The sequence below is a fragment of the Pleurodeles waltl genome, chromosome 3_2, assembly GCF_031143425.1.
Source record: "Pleurodeles waltl isolate 20211129_DDA chromosome 3_2, aPleWal1.hap1.20221129, whole genome shotgun sequence".
NCBI lineage: Eukaryota > Metazoa > Chordata > Amphibia > Caudata > Salamandridae > Pleurodeles > Pleurodeles waltl.
The window spans coordinates 120982200-120999950 of NC_090441.1; the positions used below are offsets into that span (position 1 = coordinate 120982200).

The following is a 17751-nucleotide window of genomic DNA, read 5'->3' on the forward strand; positions in this document are numbered from 1 at the left end:
TTGCTTCCCTCAAACGCATGCATCGACAGACCAACACCAAAAAACCTCTCTGGTTCTCTGACACCCTCAAAGAATCAAAGAAAACTTGTCGCGCCCTCGAGAAGGCCTGGCGCAAGGACCACACCGTTGACAACATGACCACCCTCAAGAACGCTACCCGCGAACACCACCGCCTGATCCGCGCTGCTAAAAGGAACTTTTTCACCGACAGACTGGACAAAAGCAGCCACAACAGCAGAGAACTCTTCAGCATCATCAAGGAGTTCTCCAACCCCAACGCCAACACCAGCGCCGTCACGCCATCACAGGATTTGTGTGAATCCCTCGTCACTTTCTTCCATCGCAAGATCAGCGACCTCCACGACAGTTTCGGACACCAGACCCAACCCTACACCACCGAACCCGCACCCCCGGCCATTACCCTCAACAACTGGACCCACATCAACACTGAAGAAACCAAATCCATCATGAACTCTATCCACTCCGGCGCCCCTTCGGACCCCTGCCCTCACTTCATCTTTAACAAAGCCGACGACATCATCGCCCGCACCTCCAGACCGTCATCAACTCTTCTTTTTCTTCTGCTACCTTCCCCGAATGCTGGAAACACGCCGAAGTCAACGCCCTACTAAAGAAACCTACGGCTGACCCGAGCGACCTGAAAAACTTCCGCCCCATCTCTCTTCTGCCTTTCCCAGCCAAGGTAATAGAGAAGACCGTCAACAAACAGCTGACCACCTTCCTGGAAAACAACAACCTGCTCGACCCTTCACAAACCGGATTCCGAACCAACCACAGCACTGAAACCGCCCTCATCTCAGTCACTGACGACATCAGAACCCTGATGGACAACGGTGAGACAGTCGCCCTCATTCTCCTCGACCTCTCGGCTGCCTTCGACACCGTCTGTCACCGCACCCTAATCACCCGCCTCCGCTCCACCAGGATCCAAGGCCAGGCCCTGGACTGGATCGCCTCCTTCCTCTCAAACCGTTCCCAAAGAGTTTACCGCCCTCCGTTTCGTTCAGAACCCACCGAGATCATCTGCGGCCTACCCCAAGGCTCATCACTCAGCCCGACACTCTTCAATGTCTACATGAGCCCCCTCGCCAACATCGTTCGCAAGCACGACATCATCATCACCTCCTACGCCGACGACACCCAACTTATACTCTCCCTCACCAAGGACCCCGCCAGCGCCAAGACCAACCTACAAGAGGGTATGAAGGACGTCGCAGATTGGATGAGGCTCAGCCGCCTAAAGCTGAACTCTGAAAAAACGGAAGTCCTCATCCTCGGCAACACCCAGTCCGCCTGGGACGACTCCTGGTGGCCCACGGCCCTCGGCACCGCACCGACCCCCACAGACCACGCCCGCAACCTCGGCTTCATCTTGGACCCTCTTCTCACCATGACCAAGCAAGTCAACGCCGTGTCCTCCGCCTGCTTCCTCACCCTCCACATGCTCCGCAAGATCTTCCGCTGGATCCCCGCCGACACTAGAAAAACCGTGACCCACGCCCTCGTCACGAGCCGCCTGGACTACGGCAACACCCTCTACGCCGGGACCACAGCCAAACTCCAAAATCGCCTGCAACGCATTCAAAACGCATCGGCACGCCTCATCCTCGACGTACCCCGCAACAGCCACATCTCCGCACACCTGAGACACCTGCATTGGCTCCCAGTCAGCAAAAGGATCACCTTTCAACTTCTCACCCACGCACACAAAGCCCTCCACAACAAGGGACCGGAATACCTCAACCGACGCCTCAGCTTCTACGTCCCCACCCGCCTCCTCCGTTCCTCTGGCCTCGCACTCGCTGCCGTCCCTCGCATCCGCCGCTCCACTGCGGGTGGGAGATCTTTCTCCTTCCTGGCGGCCAAGACCTGGAACTCCCTCCCCACCAGCCTCAGAACCACCCAGGACCACTCCGCTTTGCGGAGACTCCTAAAAACCTGGCTATTCGAGCAGCAGTAACCCCCCCCTTTTCCCCTAGCGCCTTGAGACCCGCACGGGTGAGTAGCGCGCTTTATAAATGCTAATGATTTGATTTGATTTGATTTAGATGCTTACAGCAGGTTCTAGTTGTTCCCTTTGTGAACGCATATTATAATTAGTACATGCAGTACATTTTAATTTATGTTCTGAGGTTCCCCAGGTTTTCTGTAAAACATTGCTTTGCATATTGTTTATTCAAAACAGTCAGCTTCAGTTGTCATTTGAATTTTAGAATGGTTGTTTTCTTGCGGTTTAGCCTAGAAGTAATGTTTGATGAATAGTGGTGTCTGCCTATATTATTTCTTAATACACTAAGATGTTTTCATTTATACTAATGTTTTTCTTTGGTATACCTTTCTTTTCAATAATCAATCATTACATTTTGATAGTTGGTGAAGTCAGCCTACTGTCTATACCTTCACTTCTCTTTAATCTGAGCAATATCTCAGGTTTCAGAGATTTAAATATGTAAGATCTGTCTAGCTCTGCTATTTAATGTATGAGATTGTGAACTTAGTGCAACTTAATATTTCCACCCAGCCTGTTCCAAGTAGATTCTCAACCACAAAGCAGAAGCTTGCTCGGCACGCTATGTGTGGATTGGAAGATTGTGTGAGTGTTGATTCAGAACCTGGGCTTTTGAGTCAACCCTATCATTCAAAGACTTTTTTGAGTGCAAACCACCTAAATGCCCGACTCCCTCACTCACTTCAACTGTGAGAAAGTATTTGCGATTTACAATTTTAAAAGCTCACCAGTGCAAACATATTTTTCATCCTGCGCAGGAATCAAATGCACAATGTGGTTGACTGACCTTTGGACCCAGAAAGATGTATGGTGAATCATCAAGAATTACTTCAACGCCACCCCTCTAATTTAAACACCATGACCGATGTTGCCACAAAAGAAAAAACTCCAATCATGGATAAAGTTAAAAGCTTTATTCCAAACAGAAGATACATAATTGCTAAGGGTTGCCCAAGGCGATTAAATAAGTTCAGGCGTACTAACATCAATAAAACTAAGCATTCAAGGAGAATGATAAAGAAAGTCAATAGAAATATCAGAGACACGGAAATCAAACAGTGCTCAGATTGCACAATCATTTAGTCAATTCTACTGTCAATATCTCCTTGGTTGGACATAGGTCAACCTTACAGCTAACCAAATTAGGGAAATACATGTGGGAGAGAAACACATGCGGACAAAATATGAAAATGTAAAAAGGACAAAAATAATTAGGAAAAACGATAACTCAGACTACAGGACACTAACTAAAAGGAAAAATAAAATGAGTGTCAGCATGATGGAGATTCTAACCTAAAAGGGCATTTCAAGGGGTAAAGGCAAAAGCAGAGAGGAAGATACCTCTCCAGGGATTCAGCATTCAGGAAATCTTCATCAGCAAAGCACCTGGTCAGCAAGGCATCTCAAAACATCAGGAAAGTGTCTATCTCGGACTAAGACAAGACTGTTCTCATCTCTCTCAGGCTGCTCTCTTCTGAGCAAAGTTTGATCAACCAATACTATATTCATCCACATGAAATACTCTGATTTGTCCGTCCATTTTATGTTGAAGGGGCATCATCCAATTAGAATCAATCATCAGACTTCAGGCTGCAACAGTTTGACATTTTCCCAAGTCTGTCATGGGAACATCTCCTTTCCGTGTGACTCGAAACGGATTTAAACAAATGTATACGATCTCAGTCCATGTTCCTGCATTGCACAACTTTCAAGACCAAATGGGTATAACTTCTAGAGTTAAACAATAAACTTTTTACAAGTGAGACTTCGCTTCTCATAGGAACAAAATCTGAAAGAACACTTCACGTTATGAAAAATAATTCAACCCTTATACATGACTGCGAAAAGCAGGCTCTGCAGGCCTTAGTTATGCCCAATATAAAATGCATTTAAAATACTTATTAGTAAAACACATATAATATGCAGACTTTTAAGTTCATCGTGAATAATATATCATTTCATAAAAAGGCTTTGTTATTGCATTACATTAAGTATAACAGAAAACAGAATTTTTTCTTATTTGCACATAATTTCAGTCATAAATCTTTCATTATACAAATGAAATCTAAATTAGTTTCTCCATAGGCTATTAGTTTAGAGTCTAAATTGTACTTTAACATCAGCTTTACCTTGGACCATGTGATTTAATTAAAAAAACACTTATGTCGAACTGTAAAATACATGCAAATTGCATATTTAAAATGTGTGTCAGTGCAACTTTCTCTCATTTACATTTATAAACTTAAACTTGTCACAGTCTGATGACTTTAGTGACACGAGGTGCAGAGCTAACATTTACTCCCTATCACCAATCACCATTATTGACTTGTGAGAGTATTGTAGGTTTCTTAAGGGGATCGTTTAGTGCTTTGCAAGTCAGAACATATGTGCATTATAAGTGCTCTGTTAATGTTTCAGTCATCTTACTATATGAGTGTATGGTGTAAACAGTGCTGACGCTAGGCATGGGCAGCCTGTGTACGAGGGCCTGATGAGCATACCACCATGGGATCCCATGCCACTGCACTGGTCAGAAGCAACTGTGCGCCACAATTGTTTTCTGCTATCCTGTTGGTCGCAAGGGCAGAGAATACTTGTGTTGATCTGTGTTCAAATGTTAAAACACAGTACCGGCCAGTCTCAGGGATGCAACACAAGCCCCTGCTATAGTTTGGCCCTTCAGCCACATTTGCCTAATGTGCATCAAGCATTTCATCAGCAGCTGTTGCCTGGCTTCCAGCAAGCTGTGTGCTTTGTGACATGCTGGTCTGCTTTCAAAGCAAACAAAACAACTAGCAAGTTATTTAACTACCTGTCAAGTTGATTGATCTGTCTTGTTAGGGAAGGTGGAAGACGGAAAAAGTAGCTTGCAACTTTCCCTTTATTGGGTTAGAGCCCTCCTCCACACACAGCATGGTTGGACATATGGACCACAACCTGATTACTTTCCCCCTGGTGGCCTGCGATCTCAGAAAAAGAGAGGCCAAGAGCGTTGGTAACTTAAAAGCTAGGACTGATGCCTGAGGCCTCATGGTGTTGCAGAGCATACCTGCAGATTCTGACCTGAACCTTCTGGACTGTGACAATCATCATGAACAGCAGTGTACCATAGTTTGCATTGAGTACCTGTTTTCATTCCACTCTAATCTTTTCTAGGATGTTGTGATGAAAGAGGAACATAGAGGTCCAGTCAGACAGTGGCTGGCTGGCCCTCCTTCTGAGATTCTGAGAAATGTTCTAATTTTCTCCTGTAAATTGCATTATTTTTACTGGTGATATGTGTACCATACTTGTGAGGAGGTGGAGGAGGACCAACCCTGATTGGATAGCTGCAAGTCGAGATCTCAATGAGTGACCCTGAATTAGCTCAACAGATCTTGACTGAAATTGACGGATGGGAGGAGTCCAATGATCCAATGATGCATTGGAGGCAAAGTACTGATAGACTGTAGTGCATCCAAATACTAACTTTCTTTCATGTTAAATGTCCCAAGTGGAGATTAACGTTTTGGCATGAGGCGACTTTCTGTCCAGAGTTCTGTGCAACATTGCAGTGGGCCCACAAGTGGGTTGTGACGCAACCTTGGAGTAGACTATTAGTGCGGGTCTGTGTGCCTACCATAATGAGGAAGGTAGACTTGATCAAGTCTCAGTGTAGGTATCAGGGCATTTGAGGAAAAGCTGTAAGAACAATATAGTGCATATTTTTGGAAATATTGGCACCACGTCCTGGAATCAGATTAACATCAGGGATGTGCCCCCCTGAAACATTGCAGGTATAGGTGTCATTGGATAGAGGTGTGCCTGTGCATATCTGGGACCCTGTAGCTATTGGAAGACATGTGAGATGCCATAATTGAGGGCAGGGATAAGAACACCATTATGTCCTAGCCTTCAACTATCTTCAAGAAATAGTATGTGTGTTGGTATATGACATGGTAATATGCACACTTACCACATTCCTGCTTCTCCTACATTCATCTCTGGGTACATTCAATGACTGTTGTATACCATACATGTTGTTTATAGTATTGGTTTGATTTGTTTCCTGTTCGTGCTTGAATATTACGCTTCTGTTGTTGAGGACCTGCTTAACGCTGAGGAAACATTGTAGGCGCACCAGTTCTCAGAGGAGGAACATGGCAGCAACGAAGCAGGAGCAATGTGCAGGACAAGAGAGCCTGGGGGAGGTGACAAGAGGATCTCTGGAAAGGATGAGAGAACATGATGGAGGGCCAAGTGCATGGAATAGAAATCTGCAAAGGGAGGGCAGCGGGGACGCTGCAGCTGGCGATAAGGTAGAACAGGGTAGTAAGATATGGTAAACGGTGGGAAATGTTGAAGATTTTTGTGAGGGCAGTGATGGCAGCGTTGGCGATGGAGAAGTGCCTAGCAGAAGTGAAGGTAGGGTTAATAGGGAGTGATGTGCAGATGTAGATGAGACGTGGTTGAATTTTGAGGATGTAACTTGGAAGATGGTGAGATATCAGAGTGAGATGGGACTAGTGAGCGAGTGAGGTGTGCATCAAGGATGGAAAGGCCCTACCCAGTTGGAAAGGCTTGGTGTGTTTGAGGGTGGGGAACAGACAGAACATGGACAGCATCAAGTTGCAGCACCAGATGGCAGGGGGCAGTACCAGGATGGCAGGCTTCAATGTGGACCCCGGTCTTGCAGCCCATTAATACTGCGAGAGGCTGTATGCCATTTTTATAACTTAAGCACTATTTCCAAGCTATTAGGCTGGGTTGTGGTGCCACGTCAGAGGGGAAGGAAGTGAGGTTGCAAACAGGAATATATGTTGTAGACCACAGGATTTGCACTGAGGAAGTGAGGCCAAGCGGAGAGGCTAGCAAGAAGCATCCTGTTGATGGAAAACTCCCTGGATGGAGAAAAGCCAGGTCTGCTCTGAATCTCCTCATGCATAGGACGTTGACCAAGTTAAGACTGGCAGAGCGCAGAGGACGCAGGTGCTGGTGAAATGAGATGAGCTTCCTTGAGAATGGAGGATCTTATGGGCAGTACAAAGCATCTTAAAATGTATGTGCTTGCCCACAGGAAGCCAGTGCAACCCCCGAAGAAGACTGGAGGCAGAATAGCTCTTAGGGAGGGAGAATAATGTCCTCGCTGCCGCATTTTGAGCCAGCTGAAGCCTTCTAAGGACTGATTTATTGTCTCCGAGGTACAGAATGTTACAATATTCAAGACAGGACAGCATAACCACCTGAATAATGGTTTGATGGGTCAAAAAGGACCGAATAGGTCTAAGTCTTCTCCAGAACCTGAAGAAGGTTCCCACAACCAAACAGCTTGGATCTCAAAAGACAAGGTATTGTCCATCCAAACTCCTAAGTCCTTTATGGACAACTTGGGTTTCGGGGGAGGCCCAAGGAAGGAAGGCCACCAGTGGTCACCCCAGGAGTGGGTTTGTTTCCTTAGTAAGAATATTTCAGTCTTATTTGCATTGAGGTGTAGACAGTTGTTATTCATCTACTCAGTGACAAGCATGCCTTTGTGAAAGTTTGCCATGTCTTGCAACGGGTTATCCGAGAAAGAAAGCACAGGCTGAGAATCGTAAGCATACAATACCAGCATAAGTCCCAAGGATTTTACCAGCTGAGCTAAAGGTTGGATATAAATGTTAAACAAGGTAGGACTTAAAGAGGAGCCCTGAGGGACATTGTAAGCAGCTGGCTCTGTATATACTATCTCAAAGTGAGAGACAGTGTGCACAGAGTCCAGGGGTTCCCCAAGAGGCTTGACAGAGGCAATAATAGATAATACTAATGCTCTATTTGTGGCGGTGTGGTCCAGCAGTTAGGCTTATCAGAGGGTAGTGTTAAGCATTTGTTGTACACACATAGGCAATAAATGAGAACACACACTCAATAACTTAACTCCAGGCCAATAGGTTTTTATATAGAAAAATATTATTTTCTTAATTTATTTTAGAACCACAAGTGTCAAATTGCAGGTAAGTACATTAAATGTAAGGCACTTGGCAAAGGTACAGATAGAACTTTGAATCAAAACCATAATGTACACAGTTTGGCATAAAATGGCAATAAGCTATTTTAAAAGTGGACACTGCAAAATTCAACAGTTCATGGGGAAGGTAAGTACAGGTTATTTTTTGAGGTAAGTAAAGCACTTACAAGTTCAGTATACGGGGCATAGGCAGCCCACCGCTGGGGGTTCAAGTCAACCCCAAACACCCACGGTCCTCTCTGCGGCGTTGGTTTCTCTGGACACGGGCCAGGGGCGTCGGGTGCAGAGTGGTGAGGACTCATGCTTCTGGAGTGAGGTGAGAGTCCCTTTAAAGATGGTTTCTTCTTGTTGCTTTAGACAGAACCGCTGTCCACAGAAGTTTCTTGGTCCTTTGTAGTTGCAGGGCAGTCCTCTGAGTCGGCAGAGGTCGCTGGGCCCGCAGGATGCATCGGTATTGCAGGTTCTTTGAATCAGGAGACAGGCCGGTAGGGCTGGGGCCAAAGCAGTTGTCGTCTTTCTTCTTCTCTGTGGGGTTTTCCGGTCAGCAGTCCTTCTTCTTGTTAGGTCATCAGGAATCTGATTTCCTGGGTTCAGGGTTGCCCCTAAATACTAAATTTAGGGGTGTGTTTAGGGCTGGAGGGCAGTAGCCAATGGTTACTGTCCCTGGGGGTGGCTACACCCTCCTTGTGCCTCCTCACTTTGGGGAAGGGGGCAAATCCCTATTCCTATTGGGCTAAATCCTCCAACACAAGATGGAGGATTTTCTAAGGAGGGGGTCACATCAGCTCTGGTCACCTTAAGGGTGTACCTGGCTGAGGGGTGACTCCTCCTTGTTTTTTTCATTATCTCCCCGGACTTACTGCCCAAAGTAGGGGCTGTTTCCGGGGGGCGGGCATCTCCACTAGCTGGAGTGCCCTGGGGCATTTTAACACCAGGCTTGAGCCTTTGAGGCTCACCGCCAGGTGTTACATTTCCTGCAGGGGGGAGGTGTGAAGAACCTCCACCCAGGACAGGCTTTGTTCCTGGTCACAGAGTACACAAAGACACTCACCCCATTGGCCAGAAACTAGTTTGGAAGTGGCAGGCTGGCAGAGACCAGTCATCCTAGCACTAGCACTTGGGCTGGCATGCAGGGGGCATCTGTAAGATGCCCTTTGTGTGCATTTCTCAATAAATGCCACACTGGCATCAGTGTGGATGTATTGTGCTGAGAAGTTTGATAGCAAACTTCCTAATATTCAGTGTAGCCATTATGGAACTGTGGAGTTTGTGTCTGTCAAACTCCCAGACCATATACTCCTTACGGCTACCCTGCACTTACAATGTCTAAGAATTGGCTTAGACACTGTAGGGGCATAGTGCTCATGCAGCTATGCCCTCACCTGTGGTATAGTACGCCCTGCCTTAGGGCTCTAAGGCCTGCTAGAGGGGTGACTTACCTATGCCACAGGCAGTGGGTTGGGGGCATGGCACTCTGAGTGGAGTGCCATGTTGAGTTATTTCTCCCCACCAGCACACACAAGCTGTGAGGCAGTGTGCATGTGCTGAGAGAGGGGTCCCCAGGGTGGCATAATACATGCTGCAGCCCTTAGAGACCTTCTCTGGCCATAGGGTCCTTGATACCAGGGGTACCTTTTACAAGGGACTTGTCTGTGTGCCAGGGCTGCGTCAATTGTGGAGACAAAGGTACAGTTTTAGGGAAAGAACACTGGTGCTGGGGCCTGGTTAGCAGGGTCCCAGCACACTTTCAAACAAAGCTGGCATCAACAAAAGGCAAAATGTTAGGGGGTAACCATGCCAACAGTGGCATTTTCCTACAGGCACCATGGTGTAACTCATGAAATTGAGATCAGTATGGGGTTGAGATGTCCTGAAAGGAGTGCTCTGACAGGAAGGAGGACAACCAGGACAGAGCAGTCCCTCCTATGCCAATTTCCTGCAGATTTTACTTGGCTGCAGAGGGTTAAAAACCGTGATGGGAAGAGAGGAGGAAGCATGTTAAACAGGTCCATGGAAGTGAAGTCACCCGACAGAGTTGCAACATCAGACCCTGCATCCAAGAGGACGGGTGAAGAATGTGAATAAATGCCCTCTTACTTGCTGGTGAAATAATCTGCCAATTTATTACACGTACTGTTCAAGTACTGGAGGCTTCGATAGAGTCTACAAAGAGCACTGGTTTCGAAAGGCTATTCACTAGGCTCAAATTACCCTTGGCAGGATTATTACTGTTGCTAATTTTGATAGCAAAATATTCTGCATTGGATTTTGTGATCGGTCTATGGTAAGTTTTGATAGCTGATCTGCATTGGGCTTTAAGTAGAGGGTCATATGCTTTCCTCCAGGACCACCCTAAATGCTTGCAGTGCTTTTTGGCAGCAACAAGTACCTCATTAAATCAAGGGACAGTGTGTTTCTTTTTCATGGAGACCACTCTGACTGGAATAAAGGTATCTAAGGCAGAAGTAAGCCAGAGTTGCATTATATTGGATTGGATTGCATTGCAGCATTTATATGGTTCTTAATACCCCCTTGTGGGGTGCTGAAGTACTTGCCTCTATGGGTATCACGCTACACTGTGTAGAGTATGTGGTTGGAAGGATGTTGTCTTTGCTCTTATCTTTTTTGGAAGTGTTTCCATGTCATGCGTGGTGACCACTGAGGTGCAGTTATCATCTTATAGGATGCAGCATATAGCAGTGTGGTGAATGATAGCATGTGAGAGACCGACATCTGGATTACCAAGTCCCTGGGAGTGCATTTAATGCCTCCACTAAGGAGTAGATGTTAAGTATTTTAATTGCTCCACAATGACGTGAGGGTGAAGAAGGAGTCAAAAGAAGAGGAATTTGTGTTGTCCAGGCACTCGAGGGTACCTATGACTATGGAGAATTGGACATTGTTCTTTTTAAAATACACCAGCATCTATTGTGAAAAATATCCAGAGTGATAAGTGGCGCTGTTTAAATGTTTTTTATGTTTTTTGCGTAGCTCAGTTAATTTTTGGGGGCCTGGAATAGGTAAAGTATGACAAGGAGTTTAGAGCTATTGTAGTAGAGGAGGTTGATGGGAAATGAAGACAACTGCAAATTGATCTTTGGATTCAGCAGATGACAGCTGGCCGGCACCTACAACATACACCATTAGTGATATTTCAGTAATTTATAAGCCCTTTCAGGGATGTCCTACCCAAGCTGAGGTTGGAGGAGCAGGCAGAGGTCAGTCGGGGACATGTTGGGTATTTAGTAAGGGTGTGTGCAACAGGGAATACTACAGATTTAGGCGTGAGTGACCAAATGGGATGGGAAGCACCACTCGAGCAGTGTGGCACACAGCAAGTTTGGGTTCAGGATAGACAATAAGGGAGCTGGAAGGTCAGAGTGACAGGAGACTGGGATGGAGAAAGGAAGTCAAAACCAGTTGGGAAAAGGCTCTTACACTAGTTAAGCTGGAGCGCCTGCAGTACTGGTTGAGTTTTTCTAACAAAAGACTGGATGCACCAATATTGTTGAATGGTTTCCAGTTTGGTTTCAAATTGGGTTAAAAACTAATGGAGAATTAGATTATTCCACTTATAATTGGGGTACAGAATAAAGAATGGGGAAATCAAGCTAAAACTACATCTTTCCTGGCTGGAGGAGCAGTCAATTAATTATTTAAACCTGATGAGACAGTGCTCAACATGTTTCAGGAGCTGATGCAGGACATTAGCGTGCCTTTAGCACCAGTCAGAAAAGAGTGATCTGCAATGGTACTGACATTCTTGAGTGATCAAGTTAATTCACTTGTTATTAAAGTGAGGCTGATGCAGAAAAAGGAAGGTGGTTATTGGAGCTGCTGAATATCATGTCGTCCAAAAAAAACACACGGGTAAGTGATACCTCAGGTGCTGCTAGGTCGCATGAATTGTGAGTGCAGAGCAGTGGGGGCTGCCTAAACTTTCTGCAGAAAACTGGGTTTAACACTGTCTGGCTCCACTTTGCCTCATCACACGGCAGTCAGCATGGGTGAAGGCGTATGTGAGAGTTTGCAAGACGTTCCTGTCTGGTTTCATCGGAATATCCTTGTGAGGTAAGGGGGAGGAAACAGTGTCGTTCATTGAGATATTTTCAGAAGCAGCAGGTGGCACAGGTTTTGACCTCTTGGTGTGCTGAGAAATGGCTGAAAGAGTGGAAAGGGAATGACATAGCATAGCATTTTTAGAGTTCTCCCACTGGTGGTGGCTGTGGTTTGGTGGGGCAAGTTGTCTTTTTTTCAAAACAAGAGGGTGCTGTTTAATATGGGTGTCATGGCAGTTAGGCATATTGTTAACAGGTTGTTTGCACATGATGTAAATGTTTTGCAGTGACTGTGTGTTTTTGTTTTGTATTATTGTAGCTACAGCATTGGGTTTAGAGCAAAATGTATTCTGGACATGAACAATGACATTGCGGATGCGTGGTCTTCGTCACAGTGGCAGAGACTCCGTGTGTTGGCACCAGGGGCAGACAACCTGAATGCTCCAATGCCGGAGGAGCTATGGAGGATAGGAGCTGCCAGGCGCTTGAGTTAATCAAAGATTCTTGGGCTGCATCTACCAAGACGGCTTATGGCAAAGTGTGGGCAGAACTTCTAGCAACAGACGCATGGAGAAGATCTGTGGATGAGGATGATTTAGAGCAAAGATGAGACGATATATTTAGGTCATTACAACAATCGAGAAAGGCTTGTTGTCAGTGACTATTGTGGGAGAGCTGGCTGGTATGACTTTTTATTGAAAGTTGTTATGGAAGTATGAGCCGTTGGCTGGGAAGTGATGGACAAGAATACTTGAAGGATGGGCACTGGAGAAGGCAGCTGGTCACAGGGTGTGGAGACTGTTGGTGCCCTACAGCTGGTGTGCAGGGGCAGCACAGAGGCATTGCTCTTCTCAATGGCAATATTGAGGTTGAGTTTTGGGGTCCTTGAGGTACGAGGGCAAGGACAGGAATGGGTTGCAGCTGCTGGGTGTACAAGAACAACAGACAAATTTGGGATGCATTAATTTTGCATAGGTGTGGCTACTGAGGCAGATATGAGGGAATGCTCTGGAGACAGGATAAGGAAATTGGGGTGCTGGAAATAGGTTGCTACAAGTGTTATTTAAATCCTATATGGTCTTTGGGGTAATGCTTCCTAATAGCTTTGTTGATTGTTTTGCAGGTTGTGTGCCACGACCATTGAGAGATTACAATGAAATCTGGATATGCAATACTTGCAATACTAAAATGCAAGTAAAATGGTTAGGGAAAGGGGCAATGCAGTGGATTTAACTGTTGGCAAAGTTAAACACTAGCCTGTGGCAGTTTTCTGTCCTGATACACTGGTAGTTCACTTTCAGGAAAATGATCTTTTGCAATTAAAAGGCCTGGTGTTATTGGAGAAAGTACAAATGGATTTGGTAGAAATAAAGTGTTTTGGTCAGAGACCGCGTTGCTATGGACAGAATTTCTTCCGAGGAGAGATGAGGTCAGAGGTGAGAGAACGAATGATGGAAAGTTGTGGAGCTGTACTTGATGAAGATGAGAGATACTTTGGCAAGTTTCCTAGGAGAGAGACTGGTGGGGAATTGGGGGGCGGCAGAAAAACTCCTTGTTGAGGTTTTTTTTGTGCTGGTAGTTTTAGATAGTGAGCACGATGTAAGGAAATTTGGCCATGTCCATGGGGCCTCATTTAAAATGTTTTGGTGCAGTGCAGTGTCGCAGGGATTCTTTAGGCGCTGCACTGCGTCAGAAGAAAAGGGCAGGAATGCCCTGTATCTATGAGATATGGTGCATTCCCGTCCTCTCCCATTGCGGTGGTGCACAATTGGCATCATGGTGCAAGGGTGTCTGCGTTGTAGGATTTAGGAATTACGCACCTTCCTGCACAAAAGCAATTACTGGAGGTGGTTTCCTATTACAATGTGTGCTGCACAATGCAGCACACGTAGAAAGTGGAAAAAACTAGGAGAAATAAGGATATTTCTCCTTGCTTCGCCTCCCTTTCACGTCCTCTGGGGAGGCGCAGGCTTCTGAAGCATTCCCAGGTTTGCAAAATCTTGTAAATCTGGGAATGCGTCAAAATTGCTGGGTGTTGAGTGGGAACAACACCATGGAACGTCTTTTTGACACAAAGTAATGCAACGCAGGAACTTGCACTACGTTGCCTTACTCCATAATTACAAGGCCTTGAAAGCCACGCAAATTACTAGCCTCGATGTATACATTAAAGTCATTTGTATGTGCAAAATGTTTTTGATTTGTGCATGGGCTGTCTGAATGCCAACTGGGGGAAAGATATATTTGGCTATAGACAAAGTGAAAAAAATGAACTTTTTGAAAAGCACTCAACAAGTCCGTAAAGCGGGGGGAAACCTCCATGCAGCACAGAGCAGATCCCAGTCCAGAGAAGGCAAACTCAGCGCATAGAGATGAGAGCAGCGACAACAGCTACACAGAACAGATGGAACATATTATTTACTCATCCTCCAATCAGAGCAGAGCTCATACTGGGCAGACTCGGCTGCTTAGCCAACAGGATGCGGTCTTACATTGTGTGCACTTATCAGCAGCTACCAGCACTGCTTGTGTCAGAGCGAGGTTCTCACCCATCCTCTCCCAGGCTCTGCCAGCCGCTCCCCCTCCATCAATCCCCTCTCCCAGGGTCACGTGGGCTTCATCCTACACACGTCACGCTCAGCATCCTCCAGACTTCCTCCTCTCTAAGATGGGTCTGCCGGGATGCCCGGCCTGTTGATCATCACATAGAGCCCCGATGAGTGAGACGGATCTGCAGAGAGAGGAGGCGTGCGGATACAGGGGGCCAGACCGATGGGGGCCCTGCGCATTTAGGGGACCTGCGTATACGGGTCCTGTAGAAACGGGGAGCCCATGGGTAAGGGCACCTGTGTCTAAAGGGAGCTGCAGATAAGTATATATAGAGACCGCTAGACATACAGGGGAACACCATGTATGGGAGATACAACGAGTAACATCCCCTGTGCATAGAACGGAGCTGTCTATAAGGGGTCTCACTCAGGCAGAAAGGGAATCAGAAGAATACGGTGACTGATGGGCAAGGGGCGTAGCGGGAGAAAGCTAGCGCCATACGGATGAGTGGCGCTGCGGATACAGGAGAAGGAACCCACCGCGAACCCTACACGTACAGGAACCCACAGATAGGGAACCCTGCGGATACGGGGGTCCTTTGGTGACTGTTTGTAAGGCAGATTTGTGCGATCATGTGAGTTCCAATGCTAACCCGAAGATACCGGGAAGCAGGAGATACCCAAACCTGCTTGCACATGGGCTTGTGATGCTGAGGCCCTGCGGATACGGGCCGCGGGATACAAGGAACCGAACACTGCGTAGCTGCAAATACTGCGATCTTCCCGAGGAGACTGGTGGCTGCCCAGGACGCGCGGTACAGGGGAACCGCTGGTCCTGACACCTGTGAATAATAAACAAAAAGTCCTATGAGTGAGAGGACCTCTGGATACAGGGGGGCTCTAAATAAAACAGCCCGTGGATAACCGGGATCCAGCGTGAGTGGATGAACTGCAGATGCTGGAGGGGCCCCGTTGGTACAGCTGGTGTCGCGGATACGCGGTGCGCGCAGATGGCAGGGACCCGCGGATACAGGGCACTGCTGGCGATGGGAGCCCGTGAATAGAGGGAACCTGTGGATACTGGCGCTGATACAGAGGTTCTAGCGGAAAGGAGACCGGCTGCTGGTGAGTGACGTCTGGCCGCCGCATCCCTGGCAGGGCTTGTGTTTAGCTGCCCGGGGGCGGTGGGGGCGGTGTCACTCTTCCGCTAGGACCCCAGGGCTGCGGGATCGGAGGGCCTGGTTGTGTCTTTAGAAGATTCAAGGGCCCTGCTGGGTCGTCACAGACAGATAGGGCCAAAGTCCCCTTGCTAAGAATGACTGAGGGTCCTGGGTGTGGGCGCTGATGGAGGCGGGGCCCTCAGCGGAGCAATGGGCGCAGTGACACCGAGGCCAAGGGGACTTAAGGGCCCCCGATCGCCAGTCCTGTCTGAATTTTACTGAGTGCTAGCTGACAGCGGGGCACATTTAGGTACTTGCTGGAGGACTGGCGTCTCTCCTGCGACGTCACTCCACAGAGGTGGGTGGGACGGGGGAGGCAGAGTTCACGTGGCCTAGGATGCAACAATGCATGTTCGTGTTAGTGTTTCTTATAAGTTAATATTTTATACCAAACGGCTTCTCTGGCATAAAGCTATGGTTGACAGTGAATTTCCGGGAGTGTTCTCAGTAGGCCAGCTGACGTGCCTAGAAGCGCACTGAACATGAGCTGCGACTACGAGCGGCCGGCCCTTGTTTGCAAAGCTAATGAGAGGGAGTTACGATACAAACGGAACCCTGCAAACCTAGCGTTAGAAACACGTCCCCGGGTCCAGAGACTTGCTGGGAATGTAAACAACAGCCTTCGGGAACCCATAAACCAGGGGTCAGGACGTGGAAGCGGGAAGGGGGCGGAGCCATGAAAATCGAAGTCTGACTCGGTTTAGGTACTCTTCATTTTTTAAAAACTCACGGGCAACGACATTGTCAACAATGACAAACGCACTTCCTGGAGAGGTCTGTATCTTTGTCTAGTCACTGTCTTCCTCATAACTTAGCATAGGCGTTTGCGATGCCCAGGGGCGTGGCCATGAACGTCATTCCACCAGACTGCCAGGGGTAGCGGAGGTGACATCACACGCCATTTCACTTTTACTTTTACTCACACCTGCTTACACATAAGCACACATTTATACATACACACACTCACTTAAACCCACTTTCTCCTGCAAGCATGCACACAACATACATTTAAAATCTTTTTAATTTCCTCAGCTGCCAGGGAGGGTCATATTCCAGCAATTTGTAATTAATTCTTTATTGCACCAATAAATAATAAAATATAATTTACAGTTAGATATTATAAAATAGACATAAAACAAAGAAAGTGACGTTGCCCTTGTGTTCCTGGCACTGATTTTGCCCCCTCTGAGGCCAGGGGTCTGAAAGGCAGGGTCAGGGGTCGCAAGGGGCAAGCCAGGGGTCAAAGCTTGGGGGAAGGTGAGCTTCAGTTTTCCCAACAACCACTCTGGCATATAATGTTAAAATACACTATAGGACAAGCATGGTGCACGAGAGAGCTTTAAGGGACATTGGAAAGGGACTGGAACGCAGATTAGTAGGAGCAAGTTTGAGAAAACACAATATTTTGTAAAATGACCAACATTTTCAAGGACTTTCAAAACAGAGGAGAGAGTGTTTGTGTGTTTTTGTATGTGTGTATGCAAACAGTTCTGGTGAAACCCAACAGGCACCTCACCACATCCAACTGAAAGCACCTATATCAAACTATTTTTCAGAAAATACACTTGCTAGGGAGTGTAGCGCCCCAAGCACCCCCGAAGCTGCACCCCTGATTGCGCTGCTGCAAAGCACTCGGTATAACATACAGATCAGAGACTAGTATTTTATGTAGCCACGTGAGAGGGTTACTGATTTGAGACAGAGATCCCTTTGTTAGTACATACAATCCCAACCCTGTATTATGTTTTAAATCATGACTTTGGGCCTGATTATGACCTTGGCGGATGGGATACACCGTCGCAAACGTGACAGATATCCCATCCACCATCTTACAAGTTCCATAGGATATAATGGAACTTGTTATACAGCGGACGGAATATCCATCACGTTTGTGACCGAGTATCCCATC

The 17751-nt window shown here is 46.9% G+C and overlaps 1 protein-coding gene across 2 annotated transcripts in view; it reads left to right on the top strand.

Moving 5' to 3' along the window:
• The first annotated feature begins 14709 nt into the window (after window positions 1-14709).
• The window catches only part of ORAI2 (ORAI calcium release-activated calcium modulator 2), a 50473-nt gene continuing 47431 nt past the window's right edge, over window positions 14710-17751 (top strand). The window contains exon 1 of one of the 2 annotated variants that reach the window (XM_069226957.1): window positions 14710-15747. Coding sequence is in view for 1 of the 2 variants with exons in the window: in XM_069226956.1 (XP_069083057.1) it covers window positions 14906-14909 (4 nt within the window). In the remaining variant the exon portion in view is untranslated. The remainder of the gene's footprint in view (window positions 15748-17751) is intronic. The other variant, XM_069226956.1, reaches the window with a different exon arrangement.